Below are 26,260 nucleotides of genomic sequence, written 5' to 3' on the forward strand. Positions count from 1 at the left end.
ATCCGCTGCGGCTGCTTCCCCGCCGGGAGCCGGACGCTGCCCGCTCCCCGCGCCAGTGGCGGTGCTGCTGCCCCCGCTGCAGGAATTGGCGCTGCGGGCTCGCCGCCGCCGCTGCTGCCCGGCGGAGCCGGCGGGGAAGGGGCTGAGCGGGGACCCGCGCATTGTGCGAGCCCGCATGGGCACGGCGCGGGGGCGCGGCCGCGGGGCTCCTGCGAGCCTCTCGCCCGGCCCCCAGCAGCGCCCGTAGCCGGGGGGCGCCGCGCTCGGCCGTGAGGGATGCTTTTGTGCGCCGCAGCGGGCAGCGGCGGGGCCGGGGCTGCGCTGGCCGGGCAGGTCGGGCGCCGCGCTCAGCCGCAGCCCTCCCGGCCACAGCGGCCGGGCGCGATGCTCTTCTAGGCGGCACGAGCCCTTGCGAGCGCGGCGGGCGGGCGTAGCAGCCCTCCCGTGGCGGAGCTGGGAGGGCGGGCAGGCGGCTCCCCATGGCGAGCAGCCGGAGCATCGAGCTGGAGCACTTCGAGGAGCGGGACAAGCGGCAGCAGCGCTCCGGGCCGCGGCGCGGAGGCTCCGGGTCCGGCGGCGGCGCGGGGCCGCGGGGCAATGGGCTGGTGCCCAGCCCGGCGCACAGCGCGCACTGCAGCCTCTACCGCACCCGCACCCTGCAGGCGCTCAGCTCCGAGAAGAAGGCGCGCAAAGCCCGCTTCTACCGCAACGGGGACAGGTACTTCAAGGGCTTGGTGTACGCCATCTCCCCCGACCGCTTCCGCTCCTTCGACGCCCTCCTGGTGGAGCTCACCCGCTCCCTGTCGGACAACGTGAACCTGCCCCAGGGCGTCCGCACCATCTACACCATCGATGGCAGCAAGAAGCTCACCAGCCTGGACGAGCTGGTGGAAGGTGAGGACGGTGTCAAGGTCCGGCTGGAGCTTGTGGTGGGTTGTGGGCACTCCCTGGGGTGAGCTTCCCTGTCCCTACCCGGATCAAAGCGGAGAGGTCGCCGTGTGACAGCTGGCGGCCGCAGAACCCGTGAGGGCAAGGGCAAGTAGCCGGGGTTGTGAGGGGCGGTGGGGCCTCGTTTTCCCAGTGTGGACCATTCACTTCTCCCATCACCTTCAGCGCTGCCATCTGCATGCGCCGGGCTTGACTCCAATGGTAGTTAAGCAGCAGGTGCTCTTTCCATCTGCAAGAACGGTGAAGTTCTTGATTACCTTCCATTTGTAATAGAGGGAAATGCTGTAATTCTCCAAGTGTCATTGTTGTCTCACAGTAGCTTCACAGAAGGAGCCCCAGTGCTGTGAAAAAAAGGGTATCTATATCCTACCATTTATTAAAACTAACAGGTGTAATGCCCTAGTTTCAAATGTGATCAGAGTCCATATTAACAGAGGGAATTATCTACCTTGCCTGACTTTCATGTTATGGAATCAGATGTATTTCAGAGTTGTTCCTAAGTAGCTTTTCATAATGGGACTTAGCTGCTGAGGTTATGTAGACCTTGTAAATCTGAACAGAGCAGCGCTTGACTGTCTCAAAATGGGACCAGAAATATTGTTTTGTGAATGACACATGTGCCCCTTGTTTGTGGGGAGTGATAATTATTGGAATGAGGAGCAGAATTCCCCAGTCTTTTCACTTGATGTCTTAAAATACAGTTTGAGCTCAGCATTGCCTCCTTCCCAAATGCCCAGGTGCATGCTGAGAGGTTTGTAATGAATTTTGCATTTGATGGTTGTTTTCAATATATCATCTGCCACCACAGTCTTCCACCCTCTGACTCTGTGTGCCAGGTGTAGCTGATTTGCATTAATAAAGAACTGGGATTTTTTGTAGGCCTCCCAATGCCTCCTGCATCCTAGGTCTTCAGCTGCCTATCCTTTGAGCTTTGGTTTGGAAGCTTTCCTTTTCAAAGCAGTGCTGAATCACACCTGCAGAACTGGATGAGAAAGGGAACCTGAAGACCTTTATCTAATCCACCAGTAGGGACATTGGGAGTTAGGGACCAGCTGCTTCACAACATGGAAGAGAAAGGGGGGGCTGTAGAATTTGCTGTGCCAAATGTGTCTCCCTCAAAAAAGATGTGCATGGAAGGGCACTTCCTGATAGTGCCATAGTGCTGAGGACTTACATGATCTACTATAAGGCTGTTTTACACTGACAACTGAAGTATGAAGTGGTTGTAGAGTGAAATACTGACCCTGTGGTGATAAAAGAAATGAAGTAAGTAAAAAAACTGTCATGATTTGGTGGTTAATTTAGAGACACCTTAAAAAAATATGATATGCTGAAGTGGTCACAGAAGTAAAAGGTGATGAAACTAGCAATAACATGGGGTGACTTTTGAAATGTTGCAGCAGGAATGATATTAGACTTTTATGACTTAAAACGAAGACAGAATTACTTTCTGGACAACCATATATACTCTTGCAACTGTAAATTAATAATTGAAAGCAAAACTTGCTATTTGTCTCTTCAAATACTCATTGAAACTGTAACCTTTGATGTGGCTCTTTACTGGAAGAATAAAGCAAAATAAATGTCACAGTCAAAATGCCACTTCCATGCTATCTCAATGAAGTAAAAGGGGGAAAAAAAGAATCCCAAAGACTTAGTCATCTATCCAATACAACTCTCAGGAATATTAAGAAAATCCTATAGCACCATAATTGGATTAGTATGTTCTCCAGTAAGCATGCTAAAAACTTCACCAGTGTAAGACTAATCACACAGAGAAAGAAAAGTATGTAGAGGAAGGAAAGGACAGCCAACAAGTAGTGAATCTGTCATTCCTTGAAATGATTTGTGGTTTTTGCCAGCTGTTTTCTTCTTGAGGTGCTGGAAGAGATTTGATTTGGGTTCATGTTCTTTATTTCTCATGGTTACTGCACAGCAAGCTTGAATTTCTGCTCTCGAGTAAATGCTCCAACATTGGTGTTGACCTAAAGCTTGAACTGCAGAAGCACCAGAAGTAGTTTTGAGTGGTATTTTGCTGTATTTCAATGTTTTCAGAAAGGAAAATAAAACTGAAGTGCTGTGGTGTGTGCCAGCCGCAGGCTGAGCACCAGACGGGCCATGGCTGCGTGATGCAATACCGAGCTCGCTGCTCTCTTGGCACCTTCCCAGTGCTCCTGAACTGGGACATGGAGTCACAGCAGTTCAGGTTCAGTAGTGGCAGGTCTCTGCAGTGAGCAGAAGGTGAGTGCTCTGCAAACCTTGCCAAGCCAGCAAGATCTGCATTAAACCTCCCTCAGCTCCTGCCTATGTGTGTGTAGCTCTTGGACAGTGACGTGTCCCAGTACAGGGCAAGCTCTTTAAGGCTTATTTGCTGTTTGTCTATCTGGGATATGAAAGCTGGCAACATCAAATTCTGCATCACACTGAGCTGAGTCACTGATAAATGTTGGGTTTTTTTGAGTTTGGTTGTATTTGGCAATCTGTTTTGTTGCTTGCCATTTTAAGAGAAAAAGAGCTGGTGCATGGACATACCAGCATATGAAATATTGCTGTTCTGGGTTGAGCCAGTTAAAAATTGCACCAGATCATGTTTATTAGTCTAAAATAGAAGCTCCATTTTATGAAGCATATTGCTTTTCTTAACTGGATATGACAATCAAAATAGCATGCTCTGCTGGACCAGCCTAAGGCAAATATAAATTATATTCTCAGCCTCTGTAGATTAGGAAACATTATGAGTTTGACAGTTTTCACTGTTTTCTTAAAATGGGAGGAATTTCATTGTCTGCTTCAGATCTGTTTGAGCAGGCAGTACCAGAGAGGAGGTGGGGGCTGGGATATTATGCTTTCTTATGGTGTTCCTTCTTCCACCTTTACTCTCAGCATAACACTACTTTTTATTTTAGAATACACCATTTCACGTGTAATTTTATACTTACCCTTCAATAAAAAAATGTTAAAAGGTAGATTATTTTTTATTTTCTACCAGAGTTAGCTATTTAAGTGTTTGTCTATTTCCTTCAGTTTCCCTTGAAAATATAGGCTTCCTAAAGCATGATGCCATGGTAATAGAGCTGTGCAGCTCTTTAGTCCTGAGCTATGTGTTTTATGTGGATGTTGGTTGTGCTCTGTCTCTTTGTTTTCATTGCCTTGTTAATGAAGGACGTGGAGAATCCCAACTGTACACGTCTGCTGCAAAGCTGGGAGGTATTGTTGGATTTTGGGAGATGAAAGCAACTGTAGAATTTATTCCTGGAAAGAGAAGTTCTGTTTGTTTTGCATCTAATAGAAATCCTAGTTTCCTAGAAAAATGGCTGAGAGTCTTTGTTCGTTCAACAACAATGCGTAATTAATACAGTCCTTTATAAAATGCCAAGAGTTTTGTCTGCATGGTTGTGCACACAATCAACAGGCATCTGGAGGGAAGTCCTTGGGCAGGAGGTGGGAAGTTTTGAGGCAGGACAGTCCTTATGCATGGCCAGGACACATAGCACAGGGCAGTATCTGATTTACAGAGCTCTGCCTCATTAATACAGAGTTAGAGAATGTGTTTTGAAATGAGGTGTTGAACAATCCAAGTTTTTTCTGCCTTAGACCATAGTTGTTACTGCATATTACATTTTAATCCTGCATGAAGTGCCTGTGACTTTGGTTGATGTGCAGTGTTGTATTAGGTCAAGAATATCTTTTCTCTTGTCAGGGCAAGCAGATGGTAGCACCAATTAATTAGGCAGTTCGTATTTTTGCTCATTTCAAAAGGTATGATTACCCTCCTGTGCTAGAGCCAGAAGCTGTAGCACTTTAAAAAACAAGACGCAAATGTAATAAATTGAACAAAGAAGGGTAAAAAAGGAGGATGAAAGAAGGATTAAAAAACACTGAGAGCATATTCTTCCAAATACGTGTTCAAATCACTGTACTGACAAAGTTCTGGAGCGATGGGGTGTGGATGTGAAATGCAGAAGTAATTCTTAGTTCACTTCCATCCAAGTAAAATAAAACAGTTCCATCACCATCTCTCTCCTAGTTTCATGGATGGGGACATTCTAGTTCACCTGAAAAGAGTTTTTTAGTTTCTGTGAAGAAGGCACATGGTGTCAGGTGTGTTTGATACCAGGTGGCATTGACTGTCTTCCGAGAGCTTTTACCCTGCCTGAGCAGGGGGTTGAACTTCCAGAGGTCTCTTCCAATCTCAGCTGTTCTGTGAAAACCTGTAGGAAGTAATCTACACATCTTAATGTCTAAATCAAATCAAAAGAGAACTAATAGCAGTCATCTGCTAAAATCCCAGTCGTCCCAGGTTTTAAAAACTGCATGGGGAATTCTGAGTGCTGTGGATGAGGAAAGATCATGACTTATACAGGGTTATTAAAGGTGATATGAAAGTGAATTGTATGAAACTGATGAAGAGGGAAGTTGCTCAGAGTAAGGAAGGAAAGAGAAATTTAAATATCCCAGTCCTTCATAAAAGGGGTTATTGTATTTTTAGATCAGTCACATATGCTGTAAATACGCTGTTCCGGAAATCTGCTTGGCTTTGTGTTACAGAACACGGAAAGGGTACTCTGGTGAGTTTCCTAAAGTTAGAAAGAAGGTCAGTAGCCTTAATAACTACCTTGCTGTGCTAAATAAGCAGCTTTTGGTGGCTTTGAAGCTAAAGTGTTGCACCCAAAGAAGCCGAGGAACATAAGGTGAATAGGTGAAATCTGTGTAGATACCTGCCCTGTCCTATGGGATTCACAGGGGAACACATGCCTCAAAAATATGGAAACTGTTTTCCTTCCTTAGGGATGTTTTTACCCGTCAGCTGTACCATTCTCTGTTATGCAGAGTGCTATTTAAAACGTGATCCTTTATGTGACTTTCAGGAGAGAGTGCTTATTACTCTTGCAAAAAGCAAGCCAGAAAATCTTATTCAGATACTTTTGTTTCAAATATCCCTACTGAGGATTTTTGAGTGTTGCACACTTAATTAATTCCTTTTATTGTTTGCAACATGTGCATATGTGACATGCATTAGGTTAGAAACAGTTGGTTTCTAACCTAGTGCTAGGGAAAAGTAAATATCTGTAAATATTTCTTTAGTAGTTTCTATTTGTTAAGGACAAAAGGTCTGGATATTTCTAGGCTGTTTGTTAAATGCTTAGCAGTGAGGTTTGGCTCACAAAACTTGTGCTGTGAAGAACCCCAAATGGTGAGGCAGCTTTGTTCCCTCAAAACTGCATGTATCACACTTGTGATGCAAAAGGGCAGGATGCATCCTACTTTTTTTGTTGGTATCTAATATTGCATGGCTGAATTTAGAATAGTTCATATAGAGGTATAAAATAATCAGGGTTGAAAGAGACTTTTGACATCTTATAGTCCAACCATCCACCCAGCACTGCCACTGTAACCCCTAAACCATTTAACCTTATCACCAGATCCAAATGCCTCTTAAACACCTTCAGGATGGTGACTGCCCCACCTGCCTGAGGAACCTATTCCAGTGCCTGATCACCCTAATAGTGAGAAGATTTTTTTCTAATATCTCATCTGAATTTCTCCTGTCTCAGTTTAAGACCATTTCCTCTATTCCTCTTACCGCGGGCATGGCAGAGGAGACTGACCCTACCTCCATCCAACCCTCTTTCAGGGAGTTGTAGACAGCCATGAGGCCTGAGCCTACTCTTGTCCTGACTAAACAAACCCAGCTCCCTGAGCCATTCCCCTAAGACATGTTTTACAGACCCTTCCTGAGCCTTGTTTCTCTTCTCTGGACACTCTGGAGCTCCTCAATGTCCTTTTTAAGTGAGAGGCCCAGAACTGGACACAGCGCTCGAGGTATGGCCTTACCAGGGCCCAGTGCAGGAACAGCCACTTCTCTGTCCTGCTGGCTGACCCAGGCCAGGGTGCCATCAGCCCTCTTGGCCACATGGGCACACTGGCTCAGGTTCAGCTGCTGTCAGCCAGCACCCCAGGTGTCCCTTTCTGTCCCCAGCTATTCCTCACCCAGTCTGTATCACTGCATGGCTCAGGTGCAGAACCTGACACTTCACCTTCTTGAGCTTCCTGCAGCTGTGTCCTCAGCCCACTGATGGAGTCTGTCCAGGTCTCCAGCAGAGCCTTCCATCCCCTGAGCACATCAGCTCAGTGTCTTCTGCACAATTACTGAGGGTGCACTTGATCCCCGTGTCCAGACCATCCACAAAGATGTTAAACAGGACAAGCCCCAGGTGGAGCCCTGGGGACACCACTGGTGACCAACTGCCCAAAGGATTTATCTCCATTCACCACAGCACTCTGGGCCCAGCCATCCAGCCAGATTTTTACCCATTGAAGACTCCACCCACCCAAGCTGCAAGCACTCAGTTTTTCTAGAAGGATGCTGTGGCAGATGGTGTCAAACACTTTACTGAAGTCTAGATAGACCCTGGACAGACATCCACAGCCTTCCCCTCATCTACTAGGTGTACATGTTTCTCCTTAATCCATGCATTTTTATCTTGAAAGGTGAGCTAGGCACATTCCTGAGGATTGGTGTTGAAGAAATAGATGACAAATAAAAAACTTTGTGGATGAGTTTCTAAGAAAGCAAACCAGTATTTAGGCAGCTGATGACCTATGGCTATTTGAAAGTCAGACTGACCAATGTAGTCTTGTTTTCTCTTTTCCATTTTCTGTGTTTATCATCTGTATTTTCCTCCTCTGAGGGAATGGCAAGTGTTATGTTTAGACTGGTGGCTGTCTGAAGCTGGAATCCTTTTACATTGTTCTTAAACCAGCTTGTTTCATGATAGTGCATCTGGTTATTAATTCACTGCAGCTAAATTATTGAGAGGCAGGTAGTGTTTTCTTGTCAATAGGTACTGTTCCATGTTTTGTAACTGATTTTCTACTGTTAATAAGACTTGGAAAACCAGAAGTAGACTTATGCCATTTGCTGATTATATTGTGACCCAAAATATCAGATGTTTCTCTTTTTAAGCAAGCCTGTGCCCAAATTGAGGGGTTTTTGATGGTAGCAGGATTTCTTCATGGAAGAGCTGGCACCTTTAGCTTGCTCTGAGTGCTGTCCTGAATCATGGGATGGATTGTACATACACTCTGTTGAAATTATGCTGTGAACTTATAAGGAGGTTTCAGACTTCTGCCAAAACTGCTCTGCAGCCTGGTTGAGCTTTCTGCTGTGGAAGAGTTTGGCTGGGCTCCAGTCCCAGATGTCACCTGCATCTGGATGTGTTGCATTATTTTCTGCATCTAAAGGAAAAAAAAGAAAACATTGCTAAATAGATCTTCCTGCTGCATTACTCTTTATTGTGCTTCTTTACCTGCAAATATCAGTGTAATATTAGAGACTAAACTCGTGCTCTGGTCTGAAACCTGGGGAACTGATTCATGGTAATGTCAATGTTGTGAGCTGGAGACATGGTATTTACTTTCCATAATGTAATTGCTATTACTCTGTGCTAATTGAAGCTGGTATGCTTACCTTTAAAGTCTTTCAAGAGTATAAATGGAAAGTGGACCTTCAAACCATAAAATTGACCATATTGAAGTCAACAGTGTAAATATTTGAATTATTGTTTATGCCTGGTTTTGGAGATGTGTCAGCTTTCGTGGGCTGGTAGATGCAAAAAGAAAAAAGCTACAGCCTGATCAAAATGCTGCTTGTCTCATAAAATACTTTCTTTTTATTTGGGATGATATGCATTTAGGTTATTCCCATGGAAAATCTCATTCGAGACAGTCAGTGAAACTGACTTTCAAATTTATTTATGTTTGTGATTTTTAACTATATTTTTATCTGTTAGTTTCAACAATGTTTAAAAACAATTTGATTGGTTCATCCCTTCTTGACTCTCAAAAATCAAGTATTGTGTGTTATATTTTACATATATTAGTTTTCTGAAAGATTGTGGAGATTATCAGAAGTGTGTATTTGAATTAATCCCAAACAGATTTAAAATCAGGTCATACATGAAAGCTGTGAGCAAATATGGTGTATATATATGGTATATATATATTTTCAGGTTCTTACCTACAAAAAAATTAATGTTAAAAGCAGATAATACTTCTATAAATGACATGATATTTCTTCCAAACTGATGTACATAAAGGCATTTTTTACTTTGGAGGATAACTACAATAACTTAAACAATAGCACACCTTTTTAATGCTTGCTTGTCAAGTGATGGTGTTTTCTCAGGTGTGCTTTTTAAACACACCATTCTGTAGGAAAGTTTCCTGGAGTTAACTTTATAAGTGTGATTTAAATTACTCCTGACATTTTTTTCCTTACATATTTTCATCTGGTAAGTATTGAATTGTATACCTCTTTCAAACAAATAAATGGTTAACTCATTCCTAGAAAACCATTCTTTATCCAGAGAGAAGCAATTGGCTTCCCAATGATACTGCTTCTTGGGTTTTTTGTATTTAAATAGAACTTAGAAACCATGGGTGAAGTCCTGGCTGAGGTAAAATAATTAGAGATTTAAGTAATAATTTCCAAACTTTATCCTTTAAATCATGAAACAAGAAAATCACTCAGTGAATGTGTTTTCTCACTTGCAGCCCTTGCTCTGGTCTTGCCATATGTGCCTGCCTCGCAGGTGTAGTAGTAAAATCTGTTTTCCATGCAAAACTTGTGTTACTTAACTTTATTTATATGTCTGGTATATAAAAGCAGGTGTGGACTTTAAAGCACTTACTAAACAATCTGTAATATACTATATTCTCAAGTAATTATACTTTCCTGTATCTGCCAACTATAGCAAATTTTCAATTCATTTTGGCAGATTTTATCTTTTTTTTTTAAGGTAAAATAGTTTGTGCTTCAACTTCAGGCTTGGCTAAATGCAGCTGAAACAAATAAATTGAAATTCTTTCTTTTAAGTTATTACATTGTTTGAACTTGAAAGCACTTCTTGACATTTGTTACTGTGGCCTCTGCTTAAAGGAAAAGAAGTTACAAGAAGAAATCTGCATCACAACACTGAGATAATCAAGCAATTGTTTTATTCATGCATCAAGCAAGGGAAGTAGTAGGAGACAGAAAGTCTTACACTGCTATTTTAAAGAAATATAGATCCTTTTGGATTAATATTGACTGAAAATTTTATAGAAGTACAATTTCTGCTGCCCTATAGGGTACTGTAGTACAGCTGTGACAGATAATAGATCACATTCCATGATAGTACAAAGGAGATGCTCTATTTATGATTATGAGTCTGTAAAAGACAAAGCCAGCCTGCCTGTTGAAACTTTGCTATGATAAATCCTTAAGCAAAGGGGCCTTTTGTCCTCTACCTTTACTTTATGTAAAACAATTCATTCACTTCAAGTTTGAGACTGTTTCTGAGTAGCTTTAATTTTTATTTATTTTTTTTAAACTTTGTTAATTTAAATTTCAGCCGAGATTTAACTTTGAATTATCTTATTTTTGTGCATTTTTGGGGGTTTTTTTGCTTGTTTTTTTTTTTTTTTTTTTTTTTAATGGTCTAGGAAGTACATTGGTTTTGAGTCAGAAAGGATAATTTTGAGCATTCTCAATGATGGTGAATTTTGAGGTACTTTGTAGAATTTATTTAAAGCCGTTTTGCACAAAAGCTGGAGAGATGGTCCCCAGAGCTTTGGCTGGGAGAGAGTTAATTTTGTTCATGGTAGCTGGCGTGGGCTATGTTTTGTATTTGTTTTCGAATCAGTGTTGATAACAGGGGGATGTTTTTGTTCCTGCTGAGCAGGGCTTGCACAGAGCCAAGGCCTTTTTGGCTGCTCACACCATCCCACCAGTGAGTTGGCCGGGGGAAAATGACACTGGGAGGTGACACAGCTGGGACAGCTGACCCCAACTGGCCCAAGTGATATTCCAGACCATATGACATCACCCTCAGCTTATAAATCTGGGGAAAGAAGGAAGAAGAGGAGGAAAGTTCAGAGTTAAGCATGTGGCTTCCCAAGCCACCATTACCATGATGGAACCTGGCTTTCCTGGAGGAGGCTGAACACCTGCCTGTCCTTGAGAAGTGGTGAATGAGTTCCTTGTTTGTCTTGGCTTGCCCCTGTGGCTTTTGCTTTCCCTATGAAACTGTCTCTTTTGCTTTCCCTATTAAACTGTCTCTATCTCAATCCATGAGTTTTATTTTATGCTTCTGATTTTGCCTCTTCTGTCCCACTGAGTGTGACCACTGCCAGCTTCTTGAGGTGCCTCTCCTTTGGCAGCACTGAGTTTGGAGACAGACTTACTGGGCAACTGTCCAGACAACAAGCACAGTCCTTTGAATCTAGTGTTAGAGGCTGTGCAGGGGGAAACCTTTGCTTTCTATTGTAGCTGAGCTGCTGCCACAAAACTTGAATATCTTGGAATGTTTTGAGATAACAGGATAGATGATGAAAACGACTGTTGGAAGAGAGCTGTGCACATCCTTAAAATCATAGGACCTCTTAGTCTGAAAGGGACTTTCTGAAGTCATCTCATCCAATATCTTGCTCAGGTTTGATAAGACCAGATTGCTTGGAGATTTCTTACAATGTAGCATGTAGTTCTGGGGCAGCATAAGCTTCTAGACACTACAGTCCTTACAAAGCTCTGTGAAGTTTGGGGTTCTTTTCTTCCTACCTGTAAGTTGGTGCTAATGTGCAGCATGCAGCCCTTTGTCAAGGAGTTTGTGTGCTGAAAACACCTCCTTTCTCTTAGCTAATTTTTTGGAGGAAGGAGGAGGAGTCTAGTTTTGTCTGCATCAGTTTGGTTTTTGCACCACTTGATCTGTGAATATGAGGAGGAGCAATAAGGAGTGAAGAGAAAGAGTACAGGAAAGGCAGTGGCATCCACAGAACTTCACCCCAGTTTCCCAGTACCTGAGTGGAATACAGTCCCCAGTAGTGTTTGTGGAGGCAGAACTGGCTGCCAGAATTTCCCAAACAAAATCATTGTTAACTTGGCTTAGTTATAATCTGTGTTCCTTCAAATACAGCAAGTAGACTTTCAAGAAGGTCTAAATAGAAGATAAATTACAAAGCAGTGTAATTAGTATTGGAAAAGAAACAAGGAAATTTTTCAGCTCACGGTAATTCTTCAGGGCTTTGAAAGTAGTTTAGTATCTTGCTTTTAGAAGAAGCTCTCCAAATTCTAAGATAAATCAGCTCTCCAAACTAGAGTTCAGAGTGCAAAAGTGTTGTTTAAAAGTTTTCTAAATGTATCTAAATGTAGGCATACATTTTGTAACTCTTACAGTTCTGTCCTCTAGATGCATGTTTTACTCTTTGCTCCTCTTGCTGTGCATGTTAGAAGTGAGTTTGGTTTCTTCCACCAGTGACGTTGACTGTGTAGCTTTAATTTTAGAACAGATTAAGCTTTCTAAGGTATAGGTAGCTCTCCTGTCTGGAGCAATGGTGTATTCTGTCAGTTTTGAATGCTTTACCATTTATCCTTCTGGCAATACTCTGCCCTTTCAGGAATGTCTTGGGATGTCATTTTGTGACACCTCAGGGATGTGGGTTACACAAATAACCCAGAGTTAAAGATTTCCTTGTCATGGATTACGTCTTGCATATTGCTGTCAGGTGTCAAAAGGGTTGTCACAAGCTGCAAGTAGTCCTCCTCTCTTTTTTTCCTTAAAAACAAAACAAAGACAGGAACATAAAACCCCAAACAAAACAAACAAGCAAACCAACAAAAACCACCAAGACAAAAAAATACCCAAAAAACCACACAACCAAAAAAACCACCCAAAACAAAAAAGAGCAAAAAAACCCCAAACCAAAACAAAAAAATCCCTGCAAACCAGCTTTGAGTTAGGAATGAAATTAAAAATGGGAAAGTGCAGAGGTATTGTTATGCTCCCATACTCTCAAATACTCATTTGTGGCCTCAGGAGGTGTTGATTGGTCTAAAAAATATCAATGTGGATGCATTTCAAATATGTGTCCTTGGTAGAAAGGCAGTAACTCCTGGTAGATTAAAGTGCCTTTCCAGGGTAAGGGGTCTTGAGGTGCTTAAATTTATTCTGTTAAAACTTGCTGTTGTAAAGTAAGCACAGACATGGGTGTACATATCTTGAGATACATGGTTGAAGGATATATAGGAGAGGGCCTGGAATTTGCTGTAGGAGAAAGCTCTTAATGTTGTGTTGAGCTCAAGTAATTTAAGCACTTACAAAATGACTCAATCCAAAAGACATGTGAAATACCTTGAACCTCCTCATCACCCACTATTTTTTATACCAGGAGTCTTTTGAAACCTGTTGAAAGCACTCTGAGAGTGTTGTTTGGGTGGAAACCTGATAATTTACTGTCCCCCTTGCCAAAATACAGGAAAATCACTCCCAAAATATTTGTCTTTTTTGGTTTTTCTAGTTTTTAAGTTGACAAAGTAGCTGCAAACCCCCTTCAACTGTGAACATGTCCTCTTCTTTTCAGGTGAGAGCTATGTGTGTGCGTCCAATGAACCGTACCGCAAGGTTGATTACACCAAGAACGTCAACCCGAACTGGTGCGTGAACATAAGGACTGGCTCCAGCCGCTCCTTGACGTCTCTGACATCCTCGAGGAGCGAGGTGAAGGAGAGCAAAGACTTCATTAAACCCAAACTGGTGACTGTTATTAGGAGTGGGGTAAAGCCGCGGAAAGCTGTGAGGATTCTGCTGAACAAGAAGACTGCTCACTCCTTCGAGCAGGTCTTGAATGACATCACCGAAGCCATTAAGTTAGACTCGGGTGTAGTCAAGAGACTTTGTACACTGGATGGGAAGCAGGTAGGAGAATAAACTGCTGTGGCCATCTAATAATCTGAGATGCTCACTTTTCATAAGTTTAATTCTTGTTACTGTGTATGCTTTGATCTGCTTCTGAATAATGATAGTTAAAAAAATGAACTTTTAAAAGCTTTGTTAAAATATTAATACACACAACACAATAAGAATTGTATATAGCGTAAAATAAGTGGATCTTTACATTCAAGTAAAACAATTTTTTTTTTATGCCAGCCTTTTTGCATTGCTCAAAAAAGTGACTGTTCATTGAGTAATACAGTTTATTTGAAACATTTGAACTTGCTAAGATATCTATGTGTTTTCAGACTACCACGTAGTGGCTGAGTGGTATAAGAAAAGTATCAATGTCTCCTTCCATTGCACTTCCACAGATTGCTGTTTCCAGAGGTAGTAACTGACATGAGCTGAGGTCAAGAATTGTATCTAAAATGAACCATTCTGGGAGGGTGGTCATATCTTTGCAGCTTGCTTTTTTTTGCTTTTAGTTTTATCTCTGCAAAAACAAAGCTAGTGTTAATGATGTGGTAGGTGTGTATTCTTGCACAGAAATACAAAGGGTGGCCCACAGGATGTTCTGCTGCACCAGTTTAAAGTGTCAGGAGCACACTTGGTGTTGATCAGTCACATTAATGACTCAGCCCTTCATAGAGCAGGAGTTTGATACCTGGGACTTTTATTTGACACTGCTGTGGAACTCTGACAGAATTGTGACTTTAGTAATAGAGCAAGACAGGCGCAGAGTAGATCACATTGGTATCAGGTACCCAGACTCTTGTATTATTGACTAAACATTGATATCCTTGCCTATTCAACAAGTACTTATATACACCTGCATACCTGTACATCTGCATGAAGTAGTTGTAAAAGTTTCAGTTGTGTTCAGAGATCTGGCATTTTTATTTTCACTATTTTTATAATGTTTAATGCCAAAAAACCATTTTTTTGTGGTACAAGCTTCTAGCAGATGTATCGCAGAACAAGTGCACTTAGATTACCTCAGTATGAGCTCTGTCTCTGGTTTTGTTCTGTGTGCTTAGATACACTTTTTGTAGGGAAATATGTGAAAAGAATAACTTCTGTGTTTTGATGAAAATGTAGCAAGGCAAAGGCTTCACTGAAACTCTTGGTTTTCAGTGTTTGGTGGCAGCACAATGATGTGGCAGCTCCTTAGTTCTTCTAATAGGTTTGATTTTAAATGAGATTTGTTAATGCTGATTCTTAACAGAGAATCCTCCCTAGGAGCATCCAAACAGTGTTTGTCATGTTTAATTTAATTTGTAATAAAATAGCATAATAAAATATTTATTATGCAGTAATGAGTCTCTTTAGCCCATGAAGTGTTCTGACACTGTCTCAGGATTTTGGTCCTCTCAAGCAAGTAGGGAGTCAGTAAGGGAAACTGCAAGAGCTAGAATTGTCAGTTCACATTCACCTCTTCTTGCATTGTCAAAACAGCAGAAACCCACTGATCTGCACTAATATAGAGGATGCAATAGTGCATCAGGGATCAATAAAAGTAGTTAACTACTTTTATTATTAAATATCATATACATTGCTTGCATGTGGCCGTCACCCATGGTGGATGATGACTGTCTTCAGTCTGTGGTGAGGATGACCAATTATTGGTAATGCTCCAAAATAGGATTTTTTTTTTTTTTTTTTTTCTGCAGGACCTCCTCCTCCCCTTCTGTGGTAAAGGCAGTCAGTGAACTTGGGCTGCAGCTGTAGGAGTGTTCTGAGGCGGGATTGAGAAATCCCTAATTCTGACTGCGAGCATTCTGCAGAGTTGCTGCATGCAGCTGCCTCTCTGTGTGAACTGTTCCAGCAGCAGCAGTGTGTAAACCTCCCTTCCATTAGGAAGACAAGCCTTGTGCTTTCCCACAGACTTTGGGAAGGAGCGTTTGTTGCACAACCACAGTATAACTGTGTTTTAGGAGCTTGTGAGATGGAGTGCCCCAAAGAGAAGACCTATCACTTCAAACACCCTGGCAAAAAATGAAAGCCTTCTACTACTTACCTAGGAGGATGGAGAGTTCTTGTTTTGTTTTCTTTTTTGTTTATTTCTCTTTCCCCAAAGTGAAGGGCTGACCCCAGTTTGGGGCAGTAGGGTTTTTTTAAAATTTGTTTGTTCTCTGCCGGTATATGTAGACGTTGGTGCCGAAGGGCTTTTTGGGCTTTGGAACATGAAGAGTTGCTTTGCTGCCAACTACCAATTGGTGGAAATTTCTGAGCCTATTTTCTCTAATGTAGTAATTGCTTATTCTTCTAAATCTGCTAGGGAGGCAGATCTTTTTTGTTTGTTGTGGTGCTGGCACAGCTTGAAAGGCAACCATTAAAAAAAAGGCATTTCGTAAATGGCTGTGTTCCTATAAATGTAGCCCTTGTGTTTCTCATGGTTCTAATTTTTTTCCTTGCTCCTTCATATTTTTGTCTCTGTGGAAATACTTTTTTTCCTGAGTGAATAGGCTTAGGTTGTATTTTCTGTTTAATATGAAAATGGGGGTGAAATTCAGATGATTAAGACATGCATGTATAAAACTTATATCCTTTGATTAGGGAATGCATTATTCTGTTAACTTATGGTGTGATTTTTTTTATTCCATTAGAACCATTTAATGTGTAGGAAGAAATGGTGATAAAACCAGTGATCTTTCAGATCAGTGGAAGAGAAAGGATGTTTTCAAAAGAGTTTTTATTTGCTCTCCTGACTTCATTAATCTTGACTGTTGCAAAATCTTGATGATAATAGTAAAACAGAGAATAACACCTGAGTTGGATGTTTTCCTTGATTTTTCTGTGTGAAAACAGACAAGTGTCTGGTTTTTAATTGTAAGATTTTATAATATTGCAAGGTTTCCTTTTATCTTCAGTTTCAAAATGAATGCTGTAACTTAACATATTAGTGCTTTGTAGCCTGAAGTACAGATCTATTTTTGAATTGTTCTGATGCTGGACTTAATTCTAACTTTTAAGCTATTGAGCAACCAAATTTTTTTTAACCTCCCAAGATTTTTGAGAAGATTTTTAAGTGAGAGAAATATTTCTGTACAAGTAACTGGGCTTTAACTTTGCAGTGCAGGCTTCTGCTGTTCCAGTCTTTGTGCTTGTGACATTGAGGTTTGCCTAATATATTTGCTTGACCAAAGTGTTTTCCTTACTTGGCTGCATTTTCCTGGAATCTGTCACTGTCCTACTGTGAAGCAAGGACAGTCAGACTGAAACTCCTCCAGTTGGGAAGTTAACCCTTTGTTATCTATGAAGAGAATGGAGGATTTTTTTCTTGCTAAACAAGCTTTGAGCTTCAGTAATTGTGAAGTGTGGGGTCGTGACTGTGTGGTAAGTTGGGGGGAGAAATTCCCTGTGAGAAGCTCACAAAAACCCATATACAACTCTGAAGCTTGTGTTATTTAACACACAAAAGAAAACTAAATCTTCACACTTTTTAAGCCTGCAGTGTGTTGCAGTTTCATGGATTAATGTCCATGACAGGATTGAAAAGGTGGATGAGACACCTTTTCTATACTTTGTTGTCAAAAGAGTGAGAATGCACCAAAAATTAGCCTTATTTTGAAAGTCTTTTTTGATGGGTATATTGGGGGCTATCTCTGGAACCAAAAGTTCTCCAATTTTCTGGTAATGATTTTTTTTTATAAAGTGTTCATTAAAAGTAAATTGGTAATTGAAGAAAACAGTTACTACATGTGGATGTATTTATCACTCATTGTGCTCTCCTCCCAGTGATTTTTTTATTCTCTAGTGACAGACTCAAAAACTCTTAATAGAGAAGATAGCTTTTGAAAACTGAACTTTGTATTTGCTTTGCTCTTAACATACCCATCACAGAGGGCAGAAAGCAAAATAAGGGATGAGCAGGAGAGATTTTGTTTATTATTGTAACAGATTTTCCCAATATTCTTGGTAGGCTTTAGTCATTCAGATCTTAAAAATTTCCATTAATACAGTATTTTTGCTACAATCTTAATCTCAGTAGAGATCTTACGGTTTAGTATTGAGAGAAGTTTTAGAACATATGAGTTTCATTTTTCTTAGTTTTTTTGTTTCGTTGGCAAAGTCCTACTTGTATGAGATGATTTTTTAAAAGAATAATTTTATTTCAGTTAGGTACTTTTTGGCAAATATTTCCCTTTAGTTCAATTCTCTCCTACTAAAAGAGGATGTTCCTTAAGCAACCAGGCTCTAGACGTGTCCTTTTTGTGTTTTTGTGATTTAATTATGCTGTTACATCACTGATGTCTCATTGCAGGCTAAGAAACAACTGTAATAGAAACTTGTTTCAGAGTTAACAGGCATAATTTCTAGTTGAAAGCTACCGAAGTAAATCAAGTGTTTATCCTCCATCTCAGACTTTAACCTAATACAGACACTGTACAAATGTATTGGAAATGGCACAGGTTTGAATTTTTGCTACAAGCAATTTTGCAAGAAGAGAAATCTCCAGCTTTATTTTTTTTTCAGTTCTAGTCCTGCTGAAATTTAAAATATTATTTTAAGCTGAAATGTTGCATTATTCTGCAAGTATGAGGGGAAGAAATCCTTAAGCCCTCACATAGCTCACAACTCTTTATAAGGCTTATATATTGTTACTGTGGAATGTCAGTGGCAGGTGCAGAGAGTGATTCTCTGCATTGCAGATCCCACAGAGGGAATTTGTGGGCAAGGAGTCTTTCCTCAGCTAACTTCAAGATTTTGAATAGCAATGTTAGGCCCTGAATTCATCCTGAAGTCTGAGGGTCACAAGTGGTAGAGTCAGCTTACAGAAAGGGATTTACAATTTGCCAAGGTGCAGCAGAGTGATTGGGGATTTGACACTGTGGAGATGATTGCCAATAGAACTATGCAAAGAGTAGATATGTTGGATAGAAATGCTTTTCAGAATTCATGGTTCATATCTACATGAAAAAGAAGTGAATCTGCCTGTTTTGTGGAAAGAGGCATTTTTATTGCTGGTTTGGAGTTTGTTTGTTTGTTTGTTTGTAGGTTTTGTAGCTGGCAGGAGTCCGCAAATTAATAATGTGTGAGAAATAGTAAAGCATTTAGTGGAAATGAACCCAGAAAGTATATTTAGATTGTCTTTAAAGAAAAGGAATGGAACTTCTAAAAGAGATATTTTTCAAGAGAGTAGGAACTAAGCGGCCTGTGAAGTTTAAATCAGAAAATGTACACACAGTAGAGCGGAGGAAAACTCATACTAGATGTCAGGAGCCATTCTTATTCACTGGATCAACTTGAGACAAAACCAGCATGGAAGAGCTAAAGATTACTTTCCAGGGCATAGGGAAACCCTGAAAAGCAGTTTAGAGGAGTTCTGCATGAGTCTAATGATCTTACAGCTGATATTCCTTAGATATGATGCTGGTCCCTAAGGTTGAGCTGAACAAATTTAACTCTTAGGGCAAAAAATTGATGGAGCAGTACTATGAATCACTTTCTTGTGGTTGGCTGGATTATCTCCCTTTGTTTGAGTAAATATGTAGCAGTAGCTACATATACCTGTACCACCTGGAAGTCAAAAAATTGTAGTTTGGTAAAAAGTCATGTTTGTACAGTCACTTTTATGTGTGTTACAGACCAGAAGGGCACTGACACAGCACCTGTCTCTACAGGGAGCCTGCCTGTTTGGGTTGAGCTCTGAACACAGGATGCTTCAACTGAAAGCATGAGGTGGGATTTTGGGAAGGTTTGGGGGCTTTTTTGTTGTTTATTGGGTTTTTTTTTAACAAGACATAGTTATGAATCAATGACTTGACTGCGGAGAGAGACAAGGGGAGGAAAACAATAGTGGCTACTTCTTTGTATCTGAAATAAGTTTTTTTTATGCTGTCTTTTCTCATCAGTCAGTTAGGGAAGCATGGTCCAGAAAAAATGCACTACTTACCAAATGCACTGTTGGAATATTGCTGTTCCCAGTGGTTATGGATGACTCACTGCCAAACTGGAATTTCGTATTGAGTAGGGGTCAATGAACGTGTGTCTGCATGAGTCTCTGGAAATGACCTGGAAGATGGGATGGAGGATGTGCTTAATAAATACAGATGAGCTACAGGAAGCCTGGACAACAGAAGATTAGAATCTTGACAAACTGCAAAAAGAGCTTAGGACAAAGCAGGTTGAGTAATCTTGCACTCACTGGTTGTTAACAATGCAGATAGAAACGCCGCGTGTCCTGGCTGAAGTGGTAAAGGATCACAGCTGAAGATGTGGAGATGAATTCATGGTGTCACTGGTTGTGCACAGGAGGGAAAAGCCAACATCCATGTGGAAGTTACAGTCAATCATCTTGTTCCTGATATATGTGTCAGGTGCTCTGTCCTATTCAATGCAATGATGCCAGCTAGAGACAGCTTTATTATGGAAATCCAGAAAGGAGTAAAAAGATTTAAGGAAACATGTTCTACGAGGAAAGATTAAAGGAAAAGGGATCACTGAGATGATAGAAATATTATCAACAAGTTTTTTGGGGTGATAAACAAAAAAAACCTAGCAGCAAAAGAAAATTACTTCTGTGTCTTCCCTATGTATAGAAAAAGAAATAATAGGCTTACAGTAAAGATCAGATGCTGTGGAACTTGAAGGTAGATAGTCACAGTAAAAATAAGAACAATGAAGAGGTGATTTTTTTATTACTGTTTTCAGCAGATAACTCGAGTCCAGCAGTCTCTAAGGTTTCTGAAAACTGATTTGGTTTGAGTGTTTTCAGTAACTAAAAGTGATCTACCACTTTGGAAGAGCTGTTAAGCTGAAGATAAAATGACAATTAGAATATCTGTTAATATTAAAGTGTGCATGTGTACACACCTGCAACCAACAGAATTCAACCAGCAAGGGTTACAGTTAAAGTAAATTTTAACTGTAATGCTAATGCTAGCAAACCTCTTCTAATGTTTGATGTGAAACGTGACTTAAGGGAAGCTGGGCTTGTGCTGGAGGCTGGAATTGTTTCAGAGGGCAGCTCTGGACAGATGCCTGTGTCTAGTCAGTGTGGGATACAAACCTTGCAAGTCTTACTGAGAACAAAAGAATTAAAGTGGCTGTAATCTTCAGGAAGTCTGTATGGCAGGAAATGAATTCATCCATGGACACTGCTACACGGTATTTTGGTCAGACCTCCAATTGGTGCGCTCAGAGCTGGGAGCCAGGGCTGTTTATTGCTAGAAGGAAGGAGGAAGTAGCAAACTCGAGCAGAGGAGATAATTTTGGCCTCTGCTCATGGACATAGAAATATTCCTATCTCTAGTTATATGTGGAAGGAAGTGTTTGTCTGAAAGCAACCTGAAATTAACCCTGCCCTGTCATAGTTGCAGCAATCTGAAAAATACTCTAAATATGAAAGTACAGAAGTCTTTTCTGTACATATTCATCATGGAACACTTTCCAAAGCGTTTTCATTACATGCCATGGTGCAAAATACACAGGCAGATAATGTGGGGTTTATGATTTAGCCTGGAGAGTATTTACAATTTTTTTCACAGTTGCCAGAGGATCACATTACTAGTACAATTATAATTTTAAGAAAAATAAAAAGGAAAATTGTAAGGATTTTGTTTCAAAGCAGCAAAATTGTGATGCTGAAGGTGCTGCAGAAAGAAAGGATTGAAAGGTGCTGCAGAAAAAGGATTGAAAAAGAAACAGAGCATTGAACATCTAGGGAGTCGTCTCAGAAGAGTGTGTTAAACTTGAAGTGAGCAATAATGCTGAGGAAGCTCTTCAGCTTTGTTGCATATGCAAAAAATAAAGGTCATGCCATGTGAAACAGCCACAGTCTAGCCCTGGAAAACTTGGCCCTCTGGAACAAAGGTCTTTAGAATTTGTCACAGCAGGGGAGCCCCTGTGTCCTATTCTTGCTTTCTGGAGATCAATAACCCAGAATACAGTACAGATAGAATAGAGGACGTATCTCTTTCCTTCCCACAGGGATGCACGATTCTGGCTGTGGGGCTGTGCCTTAATGTTACCTGGAGTGTGATGGCTGGTGTCCTCTGGGTGTGAATTTAATCTTTTCCAGCAAGGTGCAGTTTAGAGATGCGAGCAGTAATACCCATTGCCATTGGACTAGCAGCTTGGTGAAGTGTGATGTTAAAATAATAGATTATTTCTAAAAATGAACACAAAATCAGAACCTGGTGTGAAGTCAGCACTTTTAAATTACAGCGTGGCAATTGAAAAATTTGCTGATATTTTAGCTAACAGCAAGCATGTGTCCCCTGCTAAAAGTGACATCCAACTTGCTGAAGTCTTTGTGGATCTATAGAGAAGATAAATCCTATTGGGATTTCAATTTTTGTCCGCTCACACTGAGAGCTGACAGCCCTTAATAAAAATGACATGCTGCACAGTGTGGGAAACAATCCCTGCAGAAGTGGTGGTGTCACCAGCGGTAGCGTTGTATCTTTGTTGATGTATGATTACAATAATTTTAGTGATGGGTTGCAGAAATGGGGTGTGGAGCTCTTGGAATAAAAGAGCGCTATGCAGCCATTGTCTGCCATCTGCCATGCTAGAGATTGGGTCACATGGCTTGGAAACTAAACCTTGGGAATTTGTTATGTCCCGCTGAGCCTGCCCATTAACAGATAATTAGTCTGGTAAAAATCTTTTGAATTTATTCTGCAGCTGTCATATGCCAGATTAGGATTTGTGTCACAGGTTCCTCATTACTTTGAGATCTTGGAATTTTTTTTTCCGGTAATCAAATTACCCTGTGTTCCTTCAGCAAACAGTTCTTACATTATAACATTTTAACATGCAAATTTTCTTTAAGAATCTTGCTACATCTTACAGTGTAAAGCTGTTTACCAACCATGAATGAAAGGGTTTAGATGCTGAATTTTCTTCGTTCCTGTTCATAATGAGCAGAATTTCTAGTTTTAGGCTTTGGCCTTCGGGTTGTCAGGTTGATGGATCTGTAGCTGCTTCTTGGTTGGCTGTAATCAGCTAGTGTTTCTTAAGTTTACTGAAGCACGACTGAAATCTTAAAATATGAACTTTAATATTAGTACCAGTTGCTAAGAAAAATGATGTTCTGTTTCTTACTAAATTAATGGCTGGAAACATGAAACAGTTTGTTGGAGAGAGGAAAGGAATATTTGTCTTTAATGTTTAAAATATTACTCGCTGATTAATTTGCAGTGAACCTTTAAACAGAGAAACCTGAAGAGTCAGATGGAAAAGCAAAGTTAAAGTCATAGCAACACAAGCCAGTTCCTAAAAGCAAAGAGCTTCCCAGCACTTAAAAGGAGCAGTGGCCCTGTTTATGCCTTGCAGATTGAAAGCTTTGCATAGGAGGGAGTAATAACTCAGTGTTTACAGTGTAGGCAGTAAAAGTCAGTGTTCTTGTAGCACTTGTTCACTGAGCCAACAATCTTTTCTTTTTTTTCCTGTTGTGCAAATATGCAATCTATGCCACATTCTTAAATATTTATTTTGTTTATATTTATTTGGTGTTTTATTTACTCATACATGGTGCAGAACATCTCTGTATTTATGAAAGGCTTCTTGAAGAAAACAAAATATTTCAGAAGAAAGCAAGAAAGGCTAAATATAACTTCTAAGCTAAATGGGAAGTTGAATTTTTGGCTAGTAGATTTGGCTTTTCTTGGCTTTTCCCATCTTATCTCTTACTCGCCATGTACCTAGGGTCTTATGGATAAAATTATTGGAAAACAGGCCAGTTAGCTAAAAAAAAAGGTTATGCTACAAAGAGTACCAGAAGAGCCAAAATCCTCTTTGTAAATTGTTTCTGAAGGTGCTGTTTCCTTGCATGTAGAAATCTGCTGTTCCTCTTTTAAAGAAATCAAGGGTCTGCTTGATTTAACCAAGATAAAATTGATGAAGAGAAGAGCAACTGTGAGAGACAGGCATTCTCCCTGTGTTTTGCAAGGGACCCAATAATGCAGACACTTAAAATATGCCCATGTGACTGTACAGGCAGAAATCTGGAGAAGTCTTGGAAGTTGGAAAGTGTTCTGGTTTAATTTGCAAAGAGGACACCCTGGTGTCCTGAACATCTGATTCAAAAAACCCTCCATCTCTAAAAACAACTATTCTGGCTATTCCCTTTGTGGCTGATATTTTTGTCTTGAAGGGAAAAGTATTCTTTCTACTTCCCTGGACCCTGGGGGGGTTAAGCAGGGAAATCTGTCTGCAGATACCCATGAAAGGTCTATTCCATAGTTTTTCCACACTAATCTGTTGTATTAGAGCATGTTTTTAACATTTGTTTAATATATATATGCAAAATAGAATATATTACTTTATATTTTTACTTCAAGGCAAAAATGCACTGAAATGGATATTGTAATCTTGTAAAATCTAAGGGAACAATGAACAAATGATGAAATCTCATTTGCAAAGCTCTGTATTTTTCCTCCTTCACTTTCATACACAAACAATACAATTTCCTGGAGTTTTAGTATCAGAGTGGTGTTATTACCTGCAGCTCTGGAAGTCTGTCACCTCCTTGGGAGCACACTCCTGGTTCAAGCACTAATCTTCCTTTACCTGGCAGGGATTTGCTTCTGCTTTTGGACTGACATAGGTAATCAGATGTGTGAAAACCTCGTCATTGTCTTCTGTCACAAAACATCAAGAAGCCCAGGAGAGAAGTTTCAGTCCAAGGTGCAAAGCTGTTTTCTGAGAAGTTTTTAGGGACTGAGAGGCCTTTGAATACTCTTGAAACTAGTAATTATTTTATAGATTTTATTGGGTTTGGCACATGAATACATTTGGTTTTCTTCCAGCACACTTTACACATTACTTTTTCCATCTTCTACTTCTCAAACATTTGATTTTAAAAAAAATGTATTTGTGAAGCTTATCTCAATAACTTCTTTTTCTTCCTATCTATATGTCACTGAATATTCAAATTTTAGAACAGTACTAAAGTTAGTGGGGGAATGAAAATGTTTGATATTACTTCTTATGGATAGACATTTGTCTGCAATTTCCGAAGGAATTCTCATGGCTTGCTCACATATTTTGACAATAATTAGTTGGAGATTTAAGTTTCTATTCCTTGAGCTTCTATTCTGGAACTTCATTTTTTCATCTTCATTTCAGGTCTACACAATAAAGTATGAATGACACCACACCTACTGTAATGGACATGGAAAGGACTTCCCTTTTGTTTCAGTATTTTGTTTCAGTACAAATCAAAAACATATTAACAGGAAGTCATCAAATCATCAGAAGTAGTGAGAGACTATGTGCCTTTAAAAATGACTGGTAGTTTAGGACCTTATATTATTTTTATCTGAGGCTTTCTGAAGCCTCTGTCACAGTCCTTTGTAAGAAATAAGATTTACATGGGGCATTTGGATATAAACAAATTTTATATCTAGCAAAAGTTATTAAGTATAGGGGAACGGCATGCCTGAAAACTCAGCCTGATTGATATTTAAGCAAAAAGCACATCTAGTTTTAAAGCTATTAAAATATGATTAGTCACATGGAATTTATAAGGCCAGATCACAGCACTTAAACCTCCTTTCTTTATCTCTTGGGAGGCAGATGCAAGCCCAAAAGTTTCTAAACACCTACCTGAAATTGAAAACTTCAGTTTATCCATATTACTTGAATAAGGATTCTTAACTCAGCAATAAAAGCAGCTTTCATTGCATTAGCTCTGTCAGCAGATCTTCCCTTGGTGACTGGCAGTGGAGGGCATTGTTTCTTTACCAAGAGCTCCCTGAGGAGAGGAAATGGAACTTGGTCCTATCCTGGAGCCTCCCTGAGGAGAGGAAATGGAACTTGATATCCTATGGAGAATACTGCTGTTGTGTAGAAAATTGTTTGTACATGCTCTTCTGGTTACACAAAATAAGTTATAAAAGTCAACTGGTAAACAAAGAAAAATTAGATGTATACCTGCTGTGGCTGTTCTCCAGTGGTTGGACACAAATGCTCCATGCACACTGAGGTATGTTCTTCTGGACTATGGAAAAGCTGTGAGAATAGGTCTCTGGGTATTCCTTCTGAATATGAATCCTCAGTGTTTCACCATTTTCAAGTTTTTGGCTTGTATCTGAAAGTACTTCCAAATATTTTCATGTGCTTTTTTTGGGTTTGCTTTTTGCTGCATCTATAGCTGAGTTTAGTGGTGAAATTCTCTTGCATTCACATGTGCATTAGAGGCAAAATACTCCTGGTCATCCAGTTTGTTTGGCTGATAGTTGGAAATGGAGCTATATTTTACATGGAATCTTTTCCTTTCCCCAACATTGTAGTGCCTGTTTCTTCCTTCTCTCCAATGCTATTGAAAGTTTATATAGATTACTGGCAATATATTGTGAAAATTATCATTGCTCTGAACAGAAATTATTTGCTGCTGTAAATGTTGGGGAAGGATTGAGGGAAAAACTGGGATTTCCCCTGCAGACCCCACTGTGAATCCATGTTAGTAGACTGATAAGAATTACAGCACTTTCTCATTTCATGATAGAAAAAAAAGATTAAATGACGTTCAAAACTGGGGAGTGAACTAAAAAAATCTTTTCAAGTGTGATATGTGGAATGAATATTAATATTTCTTTTGTAAATTGACT

At 40.2% G+C, this 26,260-nt stretch overlaps 1 protein-coding gene across 4 annotated transcripts in view; it reads left to right on the forward strand.

Moving 5' to 3' along the window:
* Positions 1–479: 479 nt before the first annotated feature.
* Positions 480–26,260, forward strand: part of DCLK2 (doublecortin like kinase 2) — a 79,439-nt gene continuing 53,658 nt past the window's right edge. For all 4 annotated transcript variants that reach the window (XR_009274728.1, XR_009274729.1, XM_058804382.1 and 1 more), the window contains exons 1-2: positions 480–894; positions 13,348–13,682. Coding sequence is in view for 2 of the 4 variants with exons in the window: in XM_058804382.1 (XP_058660365.1) it covers positions 480–894; positions 13,348–13,682 (750 nt within the window). In the remaining 2 variants the exon portion in view is untranslated. The remainder of the gene's footprint in view (positions 895–13,347; positions 13,683–26,260) is intronic.

Source organism: Ammospiza caudacuta, chromosome 4 (genome assembly GCF_027887145.1).
Source record: "Ammospiza caudacuta isolate bAmmCau1 chromosome 4, bAmmCau1.pri, whole genome shotgun sequence".
Lineage (NCBI taxonomy): Eukaryota > Metazoa > Chordata > Aves > Passeriformes > Passerellidae > Ammospiza > Ammospiza caudacuta.